The sequence below is a fragment of the Muscardinus avellanarius genome (assembly GCF_963383645.1).
Source record: "Muscardinus avellanarius genome assembly, chromosome: 16".
NCBI classification, from domain to species: domain Eukaryota; kingdom Metazoa; phylum Chordata; class Mammalia; order Rodentia; family Gliridae; genus Muscardinus; species Muscardinus avellanarius.
The window spans coordinates 51,133,787-51,150,853 of record NC_137802.1 but is presented as its reverse complement, the minus strand read 5'-3'; the positions used below and the strand labels follow the sequence as shown (position 1 = coordinate 51,150,853).

General features: G+C 43.4%; 1 protein-coding gene across 1 annotated transcript; it reads right to left on the bottom strand.

Moving 5' to 3' along the window:
* Positions 1-219: 219 nt before the first annotated feature.
* On the bottom strand, positions 220-15,616 carry LOC308275708 (uncharacterized protein; the record flags this gene model as incomplete). The annotated part of the gene is given in 3 exon segments (XM_080714060.1): positions 220-764; positions 3,259-4,039; positions 15,236-15,616. Coding segments are annotated over 3 exon segments (1,707 nt in total).
* Positions 15,617-17,067: the final 1,451 nt, after the last annotated feature.

Sequence of the window (17,067 nt, the reverse complement as noted above, 5' to 3'; positions counted from 1 at the left end):
GTATAAAGGTAACACAGATCCCACAAGGGTTCAGAAAGAAGAGGATGAGGTGGAGTACTCTCCACCCCCTCCAGGAGATTCATAAGCTCTTAAAGGGGACAATGAACAGGTTTTCTGGTAGTAGCATGATGAATTCAGCCAAGGAAAAAAGTAAAATTGTGCAGTAAGACAAATCTGTTGAGAGAAGTTTACGCCAATGTTGGTGCTGTGGAGAGTTGATCACGGGCAGCAAGGCCGGCAGCAGTTGGGCTGGCAGCAGGAAATGATGCAGCAATTAGGAAAACAGCGAGGCTTGTAGCTGCTGAACACACAGCAGCTGGGCTTGCAGCATGGTGTGTTGCAGCAGCAGGCATCACAGGATGGTTTCCAGCAGGTAGTCTGACAACAAGGGGAAGGGCAGCAGGGCTGGCAACAGCTGGTAACACAGCAGCTGGGTTCACAGCAGGGTGTGCAGCAACAGCTGGAGACACAGTCTGATTTAAAGCATGTGGTTCTGCAGCGGGTGGTCTGACAGCAAGTGGGTGGACAGCAGGAATGGCAGCAGCTGGACCTACAGCTGTTTTGCCCACAGTAGCTGGATCCGCAGTACCTGGGCTGGCAGCAAGGTGTGCTGCAGCAGGTCACACAGGCTAGTTTCCAGCAGGTGGTCCTGCAGCAAGTAGGCTGGCAGCAAGGGGAGCAGCAGGAGTTGGCCATGGTGTAGGTGTGTGGGGGTGGATCCTGGTCACAGATGAGATTTGCAGAATATGAAATTTCCTTCCAATCTAGGTCTTTTATACATTTAGCCTTGAAAGTTTGGACCCAACGGTAGGATTTTTCCTTTATTGTTATTTACATTATTTTTTTAATGTAGTTTGTGTTTTTTCAAGGAAGAATTGGTTCTCTAGATGTTATGAATATTTTTTAAGTAAGTGTTTCATTTGCTTCTTAAGTGGGGGTAACTCACAGGAACTTTTCTTCAGATGAAAGGAAGATAGTCAACCATTAGCTGTGATTTTGCTTTGACCATCACCTGGTCATGTGGTGGCTCCTGTGGCCTGGAAGGTCAGGGTGGCTGTTCCTCCATAGCTTTGTTCCTTTGACTGTGCTTAGATTAGGAAGTCTCTCTGGGAGGGGCATGATGCTGCTCTGTTCAGTGATGAACTACATGCCTGACACCATGCATAGTTTCCCACATAACCCTGACCCTGACTCATTATTAGTGCGAGCATTTATCTCTGTACAAGCTCTTCCACCTGCTTGTATAAAAGGCACTTGGAAAAAGGATGTTTGGCATAATTTGTTTCACAGAAGAACAGAGCAGAGTTTGTAGAAAAAAGCAGAAGCAGAAATGTGGGATGGGGCAGGTATCAATGGATGTGAGTGTGACCTTTGATCCCAATTTACTCAGAAGGGAGTGGTTCACTGGGATGAACCTGTAGGACTTTTGATAGTTATGCCTGCAGGGCCCCTCTTAAACATTAGGAAATCTACATTAACACCATTTCATACAGATTGTATCCTCTCACTTCTTTCAGGGAGCCGATCACCCTATTGACTTATGACCCTCTAGGTCAATTTTGGCTTTCTGGCTCTTAAATAAAATTAATCATGTTGTTTGTCCTCTATTCATATTATGAGTGTGAGATCCACCAGCATAATTGTGCATAGTATGTCAATTTTCTGTGTCATTTAATCTTTGATTGAATTTCACACAACTGAGTCCTCTGGAGGAACATGCAACTTGTTTACGACCCGGGACTATTACAATTAATGCCTCTATAAACTATTTTTTGTGCAGAGTGTTTTGAAAATATCTGAACATTTCTGTTGGATATACAAATAGGTGCAGAATTGTTCATACCATAGGTAAGCAAATAAGATGACCTGAGGGGCATGGGAAGGGGAAAGAGGGAAATTTCTTAATGTGCATTCATAAACATATCAGAGTCAAACACTAAGCCAAACATGAGGAGTCAGGTATTGTGATGCCTCCTGCATGGTTTTGTTGCGGAGAACTACTTTGGCTATTCTGTTTTTTTTTTTTGTTGTTGTTGTTGTTGTTCCAAATGAATTTAAGAACTCATTTTTCTGTGTCTGTGAGGAATGACCTTGGTAATTTAATGGGTATTGGTTAAATCTGTAGCTCACTTTTGGAAGAATGGCCATTCTAAAGAATGAAAACCAAAATACCAAACTAATGCGTGGCGCATGGGGAGAAGTTGATACTTTGAATTTGAATGATAAACTCAGTACATCATACAGTGTTTAAAAGAGAAGAAAATTCTGTCATTCATGACAATGTGGATGGAACTGGAGGGCATTATGCTAAGGAAATGAGACAGGCAGTCACCTTGTGATGTCACTTACTGAGGAATCTTAAAAAGTTGATCTTATAGAAACAGAGCAGGAAGGTACCTAAGAGAAACTGGATACTGCCAACTGTAATAATATGCATGAACCTTGATGGGCATTCCTAAATGAACGGAGCCAGTCCTTGAAGGCATGTACTAGACAATTCTCTTATATGATGTGTGGAAAATTGTTAAACTTCACTAAAGAATAGAATGGCAGTTACCAAAAGAGAAAGCACATGGTTGCTAATTAAGAATATTTTATTTTATTTAGGAAAGAGGAACAGGTTCTAGAGACCTCTTGTGAAATCTTGTTCCTAGAGAGTGTGTAAGAAGTCAATGCATTTTGCACACAAAACTTCATTGAGCATGTGAATCTCATGTCAGATGTTTTGTTACACAGAAAAATAAAGACAATATGGGATGAATGATTATCTGAGTTTATTAAAATTTATTCAGGATGCTTTATCTAAGAGACAACTGGGCGAGACTATGAGAGGGGAATGGAGCATGCAGGAATCTGAAGTTCAGTGCAAAAGAAAGCATGATTAGAAAGATGATCAACCAGTTGCATAATCCTATAAAAATTTTATGAAGTGCTTTTGTAAGTGATTTAGATAAAGATGGGAAGATCTTGGCTCAGAATTGAAGCCAAGACTACATGTCCACATTAAGGATCCATGAAGATGGCACAAGGTCCACAAGGGCTGAGGAAGAAGAGGAACAGGGCGCAGGACTCCCCACTCCTGCATGGCATTGACAAGCTCTTAGAATGGAGTAGAGAGTAGATTTTCTGGTTATAGCATGATGATTCTCAGCCAAGGTAGTAGGTGAATTTGTGAGGTAAGAAAAATCAGTTGATAGAAGTTTGATTGTGCAGCTGTTGGTGTTTTGGGAGCTGATCAAGGGCAGCAAGGCTGGCAACTGCTGGACAGGCAGCAGCTGGGCTGGCAGCAGGGTGTGCTACAGCAGCTGGTGTCACAGGATGGTTTACAGCAGGTGGTCCTGGAGCAAGTGGTCTGACAGCATGTTGGGGGGCAGCAGGGCTGGCAGCAGGGGGTGATGCAGCAACTGGGGCAGCAGCAAGGCTCACAGCAGCTGGGCTCACAGCAGGATGGACTGCAGCAGCTGGGGACGCAGGTTGGTTTAAAGCAGGTGGTCCTGCAGCAGGTGGACTGACAGCAAGTTGGTGGGCTGCAGGGCTGGCAGGAGGGGGTGATACAGCAACTGGGGCAGCAGCAAGGCTCACAGCAGCCGGGCTCACAGCAGCTGGGCTTGCAGCAGGGTGTGCTGCAGCAACTTGAGACACAGGTTGGTTTACAGCAGGTGGTCCTGCAGCAGGTGGTCTTGCAACAGGTTGAGGGACAGCAGGGCTGGCAGCAAGGGATGATGCAGCAACTGGGGCAGCAGCAAGGCTCGCAGCAGCTGGGCTCGCAGCAGCTGGGCTCACAGCAGGGTGTGCTGCAGCACCTGGGGACACAGGTTGGTTTGAGGCAGGTGGTCCTGCAGCAAGTGGTCTGACAGCAAGTGGGTGGGCAGCAGGGCTGGCAGCAGCTAGGCCCACAGCAGCTGGGCTGGCAGCAGGGTGTGCTACAGCAGGTCACACAGGCTGGTTTCCAGCAGGTGGTCCTGCAGCAGGTGGTTCTGCAGCAGGTGGGCTGGCAGCAGGGGGAGCAGCAGGCCATGGTGTCAGTGTGGAGGGTGGATCCTGTTCTCAGGTGAATTTCACAGAATATGTCGTCTCCTACAGTTGTGGTCTTTTATACATCAGGATCTCACAGTTAGACCAATTGGCAGGATTTTGTTTGTTTACCTTATTTTCTGTCTTCCTTTTGCGTGTGTTGAGGAAGAAGTGTTTCTTTAAATGTTATGAATGTTTTAAAAGTACGTTTTAAACCTGTTTCTTAAGTGGGGATAATTCACAATAACATTCTTCAGATGAAAGGAAGACAGTCATACCGTCTTGATTGGCTCTGATCACTTGGTCATGTGGTAGCTCCTGTGGCCTGAGAATACACAGGACCTGAGATTTGTTCCTCTCCAGCTTTGTATCCTTGACTGTGTTTAGCTTAGGAAGTGTATCTAGGAGAGACTGGATGCTGCTCTATTCACAGGGATGAGCTGAGTACCTGACACCATGTCTGTTTGCCCAATTAATCCTCACTTAGGAGTAGTGCAGATATCTGATTCTGTACCAGCTTTTTCACCCGTGTGTTTCAGGTGTGTCAAAGGCACTTGAAGAGAAGACGTTTTGAATAATGTATTCAGTGGAAGAACAAAAGCAGAGCTATTTGTAGAATCAGAGGCAGAGCATTCGAATGGAGCAGGTATCAGTAGACATGTGAGTACTGATTTACCCAGGATGAAGGGGCTGTATGACATGAGCGTGTGGGACTCTAAAATTCAGCCAAATTAGGAGGAACGAGTGACTAATCTCTTTTATGGCCACTAGGAGAGTCTTATGTTTAGTCATGCACCATTCTATGTCTGTCCTTCTTTCCTTCTGTTTTTGTCCCTCTGTCTCTGTTTCTTTCTCCTTCACAGCAATTCCATTTATTTCATAGATTAATTTCTTTTCTATTGCATGAGGAAACTAAAGTCAGGTAAAACTCATGATATATGATTTTTATATGAGGGTTAACATCTTTAAAATAATTTAAAAATTCAAATGAATAATTTCTAACTTTATAAAATATTATTAATTGAACACACCCAAGCCACTATTAACAGGTTAGGAAATAGAAATTACTCTATTCCTAAACCTACTATATGACCCAATTATATTACTCCTTGGTATCTACCCAAAAGAATTAAAACTAGACTACAAAAATAATGCATGTATAGCCATGTTTATAGCAGCACCGTTCATAATTGCCAAACTATCAAACCAGCCAAGGTGTCCATCAACAGATGAATGGGATTACAAAATTATGAGATCCATATATAGTGGAATTCTACTCAGCCATAAAAAGAACAAAATTATGTCATTTGTAGAGAAATGGCTGAAATTGGAAAATGTTATGCAAAGTGATATCAGCGAATCACAAAAAGTGAAAGCACAGATGTTTTTCCTCGTACGTGGAAGCTAAGGAGAAATTGAGACATAGGAGGGACTCCAGACAAAGGAGAAGAGACATTAGTGGAGTGAGAGAGGGGACCTAACTGAGGAGGTGGGAAGGGGGAGGGAGCCTCAAAGAGGAAAACGCTTTAGTGAACATGATGTACACACACAATTTATCAATGCCAGTCACACTGGGAGTTGGGGAGGGGAGAAAATGGCGGGGGGGACTGGGGAAGGGAACACTGGGTGCTGTGTGCTTTTAGCACTCTGGACTTTATCACGATGTATGATTATAGTACAGTAATAAAATAAGATAGACATTATTATAATTAAAAAAGAAATTAGACCATCATCTACAAATCCTATCCTCTCACACCTCCCCAAAGAAACTAATCATTCATTATCACTTTTTAGGTTAATTTTGCCATTTTGACTCTTATGCTAATGAATATAAGATATGTATATACTGTATTTGTTTTGTTTTGTTTTTGTTTTTTTTTTTTTGGTGGTACTGGGGTTCCTGGAAACCCTTCTACCTTCGGGTTACACTCCCAGACACCTATTTTTTATATTTTTATTTGGAAACAGGGTCTCCTAAACCAGCCCGGCTGGCCTCGAACCTGCGTGATCCTCCTGTCTCCGCCTCCCAAGCGCGGGGATTACAAGTGTGCGCCACCACGCCCGGCATTGTATTTGTATTTGAAGTGTGATATTCATCAGCATAGTTATGTTTAGTATGTTCATTGTCAGAGCATATAATCTTCCAGTGAATGATTCTGACACAATTGAATTATTGATGGCCATCTGGGTAAACATGCAGTTTTTTGCATTTTAAGACTATTAATGCTGGATAATTTTTGTTTTTTTTTTAATTTATTTTTTATTAATTTATTTTTTAAATTGGTGCATTGTAGTCATATATCAATCACATTGGAGTACAAGACTTGAGAGGATATACAAGCACACATCATCCAATTAGCTCTCCTCCAGCCCCCATCCCATTCCCTCCCCCTCCCTCCATCCCACGCTTCTTTGGTGATTTACTTTGATACATTTGTTTATGTACCTCCTGCGTTTTAAAGAGGCTCCGTCCTCCAGTATTACATACCCTCTGATTGGTCACATTAGTTGCTTCACTATAGGGCCCTTTCTATAGCTCAACCTCTTCCTGTTGCCCTTTTCCTCCTAGTTATTGCTGATTAAGAGAAGCATCTGATTTATATTTTCTGCGATATTTCTCTGTGCATGCCACGTTGCAAGTACCGATCCCACTCTTGATGGTCCCAGTAGTGGCCTGGCTACTCAGTGGACTGATCCAGACCTCGCTGGCTCAAGCAGCGGCCTTGCCTCATGGGAGGCCCCAGTTCTGGTCTCGCTGGCCCCTGCACCCGTCTAACCCCTAAGCTGGCTTTGGTCCCAGCCTTGGAGGCCGCAGGAGTGAACTTGCCTCACGCCAGGTTCCGATGCTGGCCATTGGCCCCTGCACCGGCCTAACCCCTTGGCAGGATTCCAATCCCGGCCTCAGAGGCCCCAGCACCGGCCTAGCCTCATGGTAGGCTCCAATGCTGGCCTTGTTGGCCCCAGCACCGGCCTAACCCCTTGGCAGGTTCCGTTCCCGGCCTAGGAGGCCCCAGCACTGCCCATGTCTCACGGCAGGCTCCAATGCTGGCCTCGCCTTACGGCAGGCTCCGATGCCGGCCTCGCTGGCCCCAGCACCGGTCTAACCCTTCGGCAGGTTGTTATCCTGGCCTCGGAGGCCCCAGTACCAGCCTTGCCTCACGGCAGGCTCTGATGCCGGCCTCGCTGGCCCCAGCACCGGTCTAACCCTTCGGCAGGTTGTTATCCTGGCCTCGGAGGCCCCAGTACCAGCCTTGCCTCTCGGCAGGCTCTGATGCCGGCCTCGCTGGCCCCAGCACCGGCCTAACTCCTCGGCAGGCTCTTATCCCGGCCTCGGAGGTCCCAGTACCGGCCTTGCCTCATGGCAGGCTCCGATGCCGGCCTCGCTGGCCCAAGCACCGGCCTAACCCCTTGGCAGGCTCTTATTCTGGCCTCGGAGGCCCCAGTACCGGCCTTGCCTGAAGGTAGGCTCCGATCCCGGCCTCGGAGGCCTCAGCACCGGCCTTGCCTCGCGGCAGGCTCCAATGCCAGCCTCACTGGCCCCAGTTCCGGCCTCACCCCTCGGCAGGCTCCAATCCCGGCCTCGGAGGCCCCAGTACCGGCCTTGCCTCATGGCAGGCTCCGGTGCCGGCCTCACTGGCCCCAGCACCGGCCGAACCCCTCAGCAGGCTCCGATCCTGGCCTCGGAGGCCCCAGCACCGGCCATGCCTCACGGCAGGCTCCAATGCTGGCCTCACTGGCCCCAGCACCGGCCTAACCCCTCGGCAGGCTCTTATCCTGGCCTCGCTGGCCCCAGCACCGGCCTAACCCTTCGGCCGGCTCCAATACTGGCCTCGGAGGTCCCAGCACCGGCCATGCCTCACGGCAGGCTGCGATGCCAGCCTCACTGGCTCCATGCTGGATAATTTTTGAATGGAGAATTATATAAAGTATCTGATCATTTCTACTGAATGTATATAGATTGCTTATAGAATTCTCATGTGAAATGTTTACTCATTTCTTTCTGGAGGTCCTGCCCATTTTCCATTAGATTTATTCTTATGTTTCTGATGTCTGTCATGTATAACATTAGAGAGGGCCCTTGTATTTTTTGACTTTCACCACGATTCTAAATTCAAGTTGTGAATTAAGTGTTTTTAAGAAGAAATGCCAAGTAAGCCAAGAATATAATTATAGTTTATGGCCATATGTTTTTTTATTTTTATTGAACATAAATGGTATACATTTAAACTATACTTGGTGCCCTCTCCCCCCCGCTCCTGTTTTTTCTTCCTCCCTCCCACCAATGATTGTCCAGGGTAACCATGCCATATTCATAATTTTACACATATTTGGATGTAGACCCTCATTAATCAAGTTCAGTCTTCCTCCTCCCCTATCTTTCCATTCAAGCTTTGCTGGTATTTCCCCTCCATTATCTGGAGTCCCACTGGTATCCTCTACGTTCCCTAGTTTGGGCATATTAGAGGAAACATATCTCCTTCTGTGCTTGGCTGATCTCACTTAACATAATGCTCTCCAGGACTTTCCATCTTCTTGCAAATGATATCATTTTGTTCTTCTTTATGGCTGAGTAGAATTCTATTGTGTGTATTTCCCAGAGTTTTGCAATCCATTCATCTGTTTATGGAGGCCTGGGTTGGTTCCATATTTTGGCTATTATGAATTGTAATATGAACATAGGTATGCATATGTTGCTATAGTTCTCTGGATTCAACCCTTTGGGAAAATTACCCAGGAGGGTAGAGCTGGATCGTATGGTGGATCTATTCCTAGCTTTCTTAGGAATCTCCGCACAGATCTCCATAGTGGCTGAACTAGCTTGCACTCCCACCAACAGTGTGTGACATGATAGAAACAGTTAGTTTCTCAGAGACCTGGAGCATTTGTCTATCTGAAAGTAGTTGAAACTACTGACTCTTTGCTTGGATCTGAAAAGTGTCTGATGGTGGTCATCTCTTACATTAGAAAGAGCCCCTGTGCTCTTTGAACATAAAAACCATGAATGTAACTACACTCATATGACAATATTGTAATTAACTTTAAAGAGTTAGAACTCAACTCCATTAGAGTTCACAGTAACAAATTGGAAACATCCAGTTTTGGCCTGTGCTCTCATGTGCCACAAGACAAGAAAACATAAGGAAATAAGAGAGGGCAGATTATTCCTGGACAGTGGAATTGAAAGTTGACATTAGTAGGAGCAGAGTTCATTGGTGCCAAGGCTCCATAAATGTAATGAGTAGCACTAACATGAGCAGAATTTACACTAGCCTGATTGAGGCTCTTGTACAAAGAAATAAATGGCTTAAAAAACCAGCATGGCATTCCACTACAAAGGTTAAAGGTTAAAGGTGGAGGCTGGGTGTAGTGAACAGGTGAAATTGTTGTCAGTGCCCACTGAGCGTAATGCAGGGGAGAGACATTGTTTCTTGATCATCCAGGTCCTTGTGCAATGTCAAGCATTTTGCCCATATTGAATAAGATGTCATAAGATATTGGTATAATATTACAAAGTTGCAATAATTTCAGTATTGGAAAACTCTAGCTGTTTATAAAACACTCAAGAGTATAAAGGTGGAGAAATTGTAACCCTTCTATCCAAGCTGGAATGCAACATGGTCTAGGATCTGGGGAAATGTGTAAGGAGCACCCTCAGAAAGTTAGAAACAGAATACCATGTGATCTATCCCCTCTTCCTCAGGAGATTTAGGTAAAATAATTGAAATTAGAATCCTGAAGAAATATCAGCACTCTCATGTTCATGGCAGCACTATTAATAATAGCTAAGGAGGGAAGCATCCTCATGTGTGTCCATGATGAGTAGATATGGGAAGTGGTGTGTAGACATACAATGGAATGGGTTGGCCTTAAAGGAGAAGGAAAAACTCCCAGTTGTGATAACATGGATAAAAGCCAAGGGGACTCTCTTAAGTAAACCTAGCCAATTGTAGAATGATTCCACCTAGATGAGGTATAAAAAATAGTTATACTCAGATGAGGAAAGAATAAAATCATGGTTACCAGGAAGAAAGTAGGAAGTTGCTGATCAATAGATGTTCTGTTTTATTAAGGTAAGAAGAATAGCTTCTAGAGATCTTTCGTGCAATATTGTGCCTAGAGAGTGTGGTAGAAGACAATATATTTTGCACATAAAAAATTTATCAAGCATGTAAATCTCATGTCAGGCATTCTTTCTACAGAAAAAATAAAGACAATATGGAATTAATGATGGTTCTGAGTTTATTAAGAATTTATTTAGAATGCTGATACCTAAGGACACAACTAAAGGAGACTATGGCAGGGAAATGTAGCATGCAAGGTCAGTATTACAGTGTGAAAGAAAGCACGATGAGAAAGTTGATAGGCTAGTTACACAGTCCCATGAAAATTTTATGAAGAAGCATTTTTTTAAGTAATTTATGTGGAGAGGTAATATCTTGGCCCTGAATTGAAGCCAAGACCCCACCTCCCCATCAAGGGTCTATGAATCTGGCACAAGATCCACAATCCTCAGTAAGAGAGGATGAGGGTACAGTACTCTGCACTCCCTCCAGGGGATTCACAATCTTTTAAAAATAAGGAACAAACACCGGACAGGCGTGGTGGCGCACGCTTGTAATCCTCGTGCTTGGGAGGTGGAGACAGGAGGACTGCGCAGGTTCGAAGCCAGCTGCGCTGGCTTAAGAGACCCTGTTTCCAAATAAAAATATAAAGAATAGGTCTGGGAGTGCAACCCGGAGGTAGAAGGGTTTCCAGGAGCCCCAGTACCACCAAAAAAAAAAAAAAAAGGAACAAATTTCTTTGTAATAACACGATTAATCTCAGACCAGGCAAGAGGTGAATTTGTGCAGTAAGGCAAATCAGTTCACAGAGGTCTGGTTGTGCAGAGGTTGTGTTTTGTGAGTTGATGATGGGCAGCAAGACCAGCAGCATCTGGGCTTGTAGCAGCAGCTTGTGACACAGGATGGCTTACAGCACATGGTCCTGCAGCAAGTGCTCTGGCAGGAGGCAGTAAGATGGGCAGCAGGGAATGATGCAGGCATTGGGACAACAGAAAGGCTTGCAGCTGCTGGAAACACAGCAACTAGGCGGGCAGCAGGGCTTGCTGCAGCAGCAGCTGGTCATTTAGATTGGTTCAAAGCACATCCTACAGCAGGTGGTCTGACAGCAAGTGGGTGGGTAACAGGGCTGGCAGCAGCAGGACTCACAGCTGTTTAACCCACAGCAGCTGGAGCCACAGCAACTGGGCTGGCAACAGGGTGTGCTGCAGCAGCTGGTATCACAGGTTGGTTTAAAGCATGCGGTCCCACAGCAGATGGTCTGATAGCAGGTGGGTTGGCAGCAAGGGGAGCAGCAGGAGTTGGTCGTGATGTCAGTGTGGAGCGTGGATCCTGTTTATAGGTTTGACTTGAAGAATATTGTAACTCCTTCAATCTTAATCTTTTATATACCCAGCTTCTGATGGTTAGACCAATTATTAGGACATTTCCCTGTAGTTATTTACATTTTGTTTCATCTATAATTTGTGTTTGTTCAGGAAGAAATGGTCTCTTAAATATTATAATTTTTTTTGGTGGTACTGGGGTTCCTGGAAACCCTTCTACCTCCGGGCTACACTCCCAGACCTATTTTATATTTAATTTGGAAACAGGGTCTCTTAAGCCAGCGAGGCTGGCTTCGAATCAATGTGATCCTCCTGTCTCCACCTCCCAAGCACGGGGATTACAAGTGTGTGCCACCACGCCCGGCCTTACGAATGTTTTGAAGTTAAATGTTTAACATGTTTCTTAGTGGGGTATCTCATAGGAACTTTTTTTAGATGAAAGGAAGACAGATAAACAATTAGCTCTGATTGTGCTCTGAGCATCACCTGGTCATGTGGTAACTCCTGTGACTTGAGGGGTCAAGGAACTTTTTCCTTAACTACTTTTACCCTTTGGCTATTCTTAGATTAGGAAATATTTCTGGGAGAGGCATTTTTGATGATCTATTCTCAGAGGTGAAATGAATACCCGGCACCATGTGTGTTTACCTACTTACTCCTAACTCCTGACTAGTGCAGGGATCTGACTCTGTATCAGCTCTTCCACCAATGTTTGAGGTGTGTCAAAGGTACTTGAAAAGAAGATGTTTGGCACAATGTCTTCAACTGCTAAACAGAAGTGGGACCTGTGTGTAGAGACAGTAGCAGAACATCAGGATGGAACAGGTATGATAATTATGTATGTGAATGACTTTTAGTACTGGTTTTCTCAGGATGGAGGGGCTAAGTGGGATGAGCCTGTGGACTCTGTGGATCCAGCCAGACCTGGAGGAGCAAGTGACTCCTATTCTGGCCACTAGTGGAGTAGACATATATTCACTCAGGGATCATTCCGTGTCTTTTCTTCTTTCCTTCCATGTCTGTGTATCCCTCTCTCTCGGATTCTTTCTTTCTCCTCTGCAATCATCCTCTCTTTTGCATTCTTTGATTCTTTTCTATTGCATGAGGGAACTAGCATTAGGTGCAGTGATATGTGATTTGCCTTTTAGGATTAGCATATTTCAAATGTTTACATGACTACCATTAACTTAAAAAGGATGCAAATTATTAATTGTTGCCTTCATAACATGTTATTAAGGAACTATATCCAAGCCACATTTAACAGGATAGGAAATAGAAATTAACTGTGTTTTCTAAAAATTTTATCCTCTCTTTTCTCCCCAAAGGGAGCTGATTACCCTGCTGATGTATAACCCTCTAGGTCAGTGCTGTCATTTTTATTCTCATGCTAATGAAAATAAAAAAGTGGTTTCTCTTTATGTATAGTTGGAGTGTGAGAACCATCAACATACTTGTCTTGATCAATGTTCTCACTGCTGTTAACCAAAACAACTGACAACACACCTTAGATGAAGAAAAATTTATTTGATCAGAGTCTTTTGAAGATTATGAGTTCAGTTCATGTGAGGCCAGGGTCTGAAGCTTAGGAAATGGCAGAGGAAAGCAGAGAGAGAGAGAGAGAGAGAGAGAGAGAGAGAGAGAGAGAGAGAGAAGAAGAAGAAGAAGAAGAAGAAGAAGAAGAAGAAGAAGAAGAAGAAGAAGAAGAAGAAGAAGAGGCATACAAAGCTCATGGAGGCCAGAAGCAGAAAGAGAGGGGCAGCAAGCAAAGGGATTGGAAGACACAAGCACAATCCCTGAGCCCCCCCCGCCCCCCGCTCCAGGGACCCAACTTCTTCAGCCACATCCTACCAGCCTAGGTTATCACTCAGATAAACTGATTATAATGAATTTATCTAATTTATTGATGAGATCACAACCCTTATGACTTGACTAAATCAAATCTGAATTCTTCAGGTGATATTCGATATCCTACTGTAACAATAATTATGTTTAGTATATTCAGTCTAAGAGTCACATATTCTTCCAGTGAATGAATTTGACACAATTGAGTTGTTGATGATCTTCTAGATAAGCATGCAGGCTTTTAAATTCTTTTTGGCTTGGAACTATTAATGCTGCTATATATACAGAGCATTTTATAGAGTGATCATTTCTATTGGATATATAACTAGGCATAAAATTACATATAGAATTCTCATGAAACGTTCATTATTATTTTTAGAGGTATTTCCCATTTTCATTAGATATATTCTTAGGTATTTTACTTTTTAATCACTATATGTCTTATAGTTTAAAATCTATAGTTTTAATGGATCTGACTTATTGAAAGCAATCCATTTTTGTAGGTTTACCTTCAATTTGAGCTTTGTGGTTATATCCAATAATTTTTATATACTTTTATGGTACACTGTAGTCTGACATCATAATGTAGCTCAGAGTAGTTGATTATAGATTTTTACTATAAAAGCATAATTTTTCATGCAAAGTGTAACGATAACATCTTTGTTGGTATCCTAAAAATCTCTTTTTGTGTAATTTTTATTTGTTTTGGTGTGACAGTAGACCCTGAAGTACAATTGTACCCAGAATGGACAACTTTGATCATTATTTTAATTAATTAATTTTTATTGCAAGTGGTATACATTTAAACTGTGCTTGGTGCCCCCCTGCCATTTTCCTTTTCCTCTTCCCAACAATGAGTGTTCAGGTTAACCATGCTATATTCATACTTTTACTCATATTCAGGTGTAGCTCCTCCATTAATCAACCTCAGCTTTCTTCTTCTCCTATCCTTTCATCCTAGCTTTGCTGGGATCTTTGAATAATGTCAGTATAGAAAGAAGAACTGTTTATATTATATATAAATATTTACATTATATTATATTTCCCAAATATCTATGAAGCTCCTTGACCTTTCTGCTGATTCTTTTCTTGACAGTAATGAACTTTTGATGTCTCAACATAGTCTACAGACTGAAATTGCTTCTTTTCCTTTTATATTTTTGCTTCTAATGATTTTTAGTAGTACCATAGAAAAATAAAGACAATATGGAATGATCGATGGTTCTGAGTTTATTAAGAATTCGTTTAGGATGCATTTATCTAGAAAGGCAAGTGAAGGAGACTATGAGAAGAGGGTGGAGCAAACAGAAATTTGAGGTAGAGAGCAAAGGAAAGCACAAATAGAAAGATGATTGGGCAGTTGAATAATGCGATGAAACTTTTACAAAGATGCGTTTTCCTAAGTGATTTAGATGAAGAGATGAAGATGTTGGCTCAAAAATGAAGCTAAGACCGAATATCCATATCAAGGGTATACAGAGCTGGCACAAGGTCTCAGGAAGAGAAAGCAGTACTCCTTACTCCCTCCAGTGGATTCAGAAGCTGGTAGAAAGGGATGATGAATAAGCCGGGTGTGGTGGTGCACATTTCTCACCCCAGTATGTGGGAGGCTGAGACAGAAGGATCGCAGGTTCTCAGCTGGCCTCAGCTACTTAGTGAGGCCCTCTGTAACTTAGTGAGACCCTGTTTCAAAATAAAGAATAAAAAATAGGGCTGGGGAGGTGTAACTCCGAGGTAGAATGCCCCTGGGCTCAATCCCCAGTACCGCAAAAAGAAAAAAAAAGAAAGGGATGATGAATAGATTTTCTGATTATAGCATGGTGGTTTTCAGGGAAGGCAAGAGGTGAATTTGTGCAGTAAAGTAAATCAGTTGAGAGAAGTTTGTTGTGCAGATGTTTGTTCTTTGGGAGCTGATCATGGGCAACAAGGCTGGCAGCAGGTGGTTATGCAACAGCTGGGCTTGCAGCAGGGAATGCTGTAGCAGCTGGTGGCACAGGATGGTTTACAGCAGGTGGTCCTGCAGCAAGTGGTCTGACAGCATGTTGGGGGACAGCAGGGCTGGCAGCAGGGGGTGATGCAGCAACTGGGGCAGCAGCAAGGCTCACAGCAGCTGGACACACAGCAGCTGGGTTCGCAGCATGGTGTGCTACAGCAACTGGAGACGCAAGTGGGTTTAAAGCAAGTGGTCCTGCAGCAGGTGGTCTCACAGCAAGTGGGTGAGCAGCAGGGTTCACAGCAGCTGGAGCTACAGCAGCTGGGCTGGCAGCAGGGTGTGCTGCAGCAGGTCACGCAGGCTGGTTTACAGCAGATGGTCCTGCAGCAGGTGGTCCTGCAGCAGGTGGGCTGGCAGCAAGAGGTGCAGCAGGAGACGGTCATGATGTCAGTGTGGAGGATGGATCCTGTTCACAGGTGAGATATGAAGAATACATAAGTCCTTCAGTCTCAGTCTTTTATACACCTGCCTTCCGACGTTAGACCAATCAGCACGACTTGTTCTTGTTTACATTGTTCATCTTTGTTTTTATGTTGAGGAAGAAGTGTTTATTTAAATGTTATTAATGTTTTGAAAGTACTGTTTAATCTGTTTCTTAAGTGGGGGTAATTCACTGGAACTTTTTCAGATGAAAGGAAGACAGTCACATCATTATCTTTGATTGGGCTGTCAGCACCCCCTGGTCATGTGGTGGTACCTGTGGCCTTGGAGGGTCAGGGTAGTGGCTCCTCCACAGCTCTGTTCCTTTGGTTGTGCTTAGATTAGGAAGTATCTTTGGGTGGGACATGATGCTTCTCTAATCACAGTGATGAACTGAGTACCTGGCACCATGTGTGTTTATCCACTTAATCCTGACTCAGGACGAGTCCAGGCATCTGACTCTGCACTAGCTCTTCCACCTGTGTGCCCCAGGTGTGTCAAAGGCACTTGAAAGGAAGATGTTTTGCATAATGTTTTCAAAAGCAAAGTAGAAGCAGAGTCTACGTGGAAGCAGAACATTAGGATGGAGCCGGCATCAATCGATGTGTGAGTGACCACTGGGCCTGATTTGCTCAGGGTGGAGGGCTTCGTTGGCATGAACCTAAGGGCTTTGCAGATTCAGCCAGATCAGCAGGAGTGAGTGACTGCATCCTAATCTGGCCACTGGTAGAGTCTTCTGTTAAGTCAGGGATCATTCTACATCTTTTTTTTCTTGTCTTTGATGTCTTTTCCTCTTTGTACTCAGCCATAATTCTGTTTGTTTTTATATTCTTTTCTATCGTATGAGGGAACTATTCTTAGGTGAAGTTATGTGTATTTAGCTTTGACTAACATTTGAAATGTTTTCAAATCTACTATTAAGTTAAAGAGTGTCTGATCATTTCTTTTGGATATATAACTAAGTATAGAATTGTTTATAGAATTCCATGTAAAATATTTATTCTTATTCATAGAGGTCTTATTTGGAGAAGTCATTTTTCATTACATCTGTTCTATATGTATATAACACCAGTTATATATTATAATAATTATATTTTATATACATATATATATATGATTTTCGCATTGTAATCATACATCTTAATTAGGTACAAGATGGTAGAGGTACACACTTTACACACATCACTCATTTAGCCCTTTCCCAATTCCTATCCCATTCCCTTGCTCTCCCTCCTGAGTTCTGTTTAGTGATTGACTCTGATGTTTGTGAATGTACTTTATGTATATAAGGGAATTTTCTTTTTTCCCCCTCCCACCTCCCTCAGTTAAATCACCTTCTTTGCTTACCTAAGGTTTCTCCTAGCTTCTGCATATTAGGGAGAGCATCTGATTTTTTTTTACCTTTAATGACTGA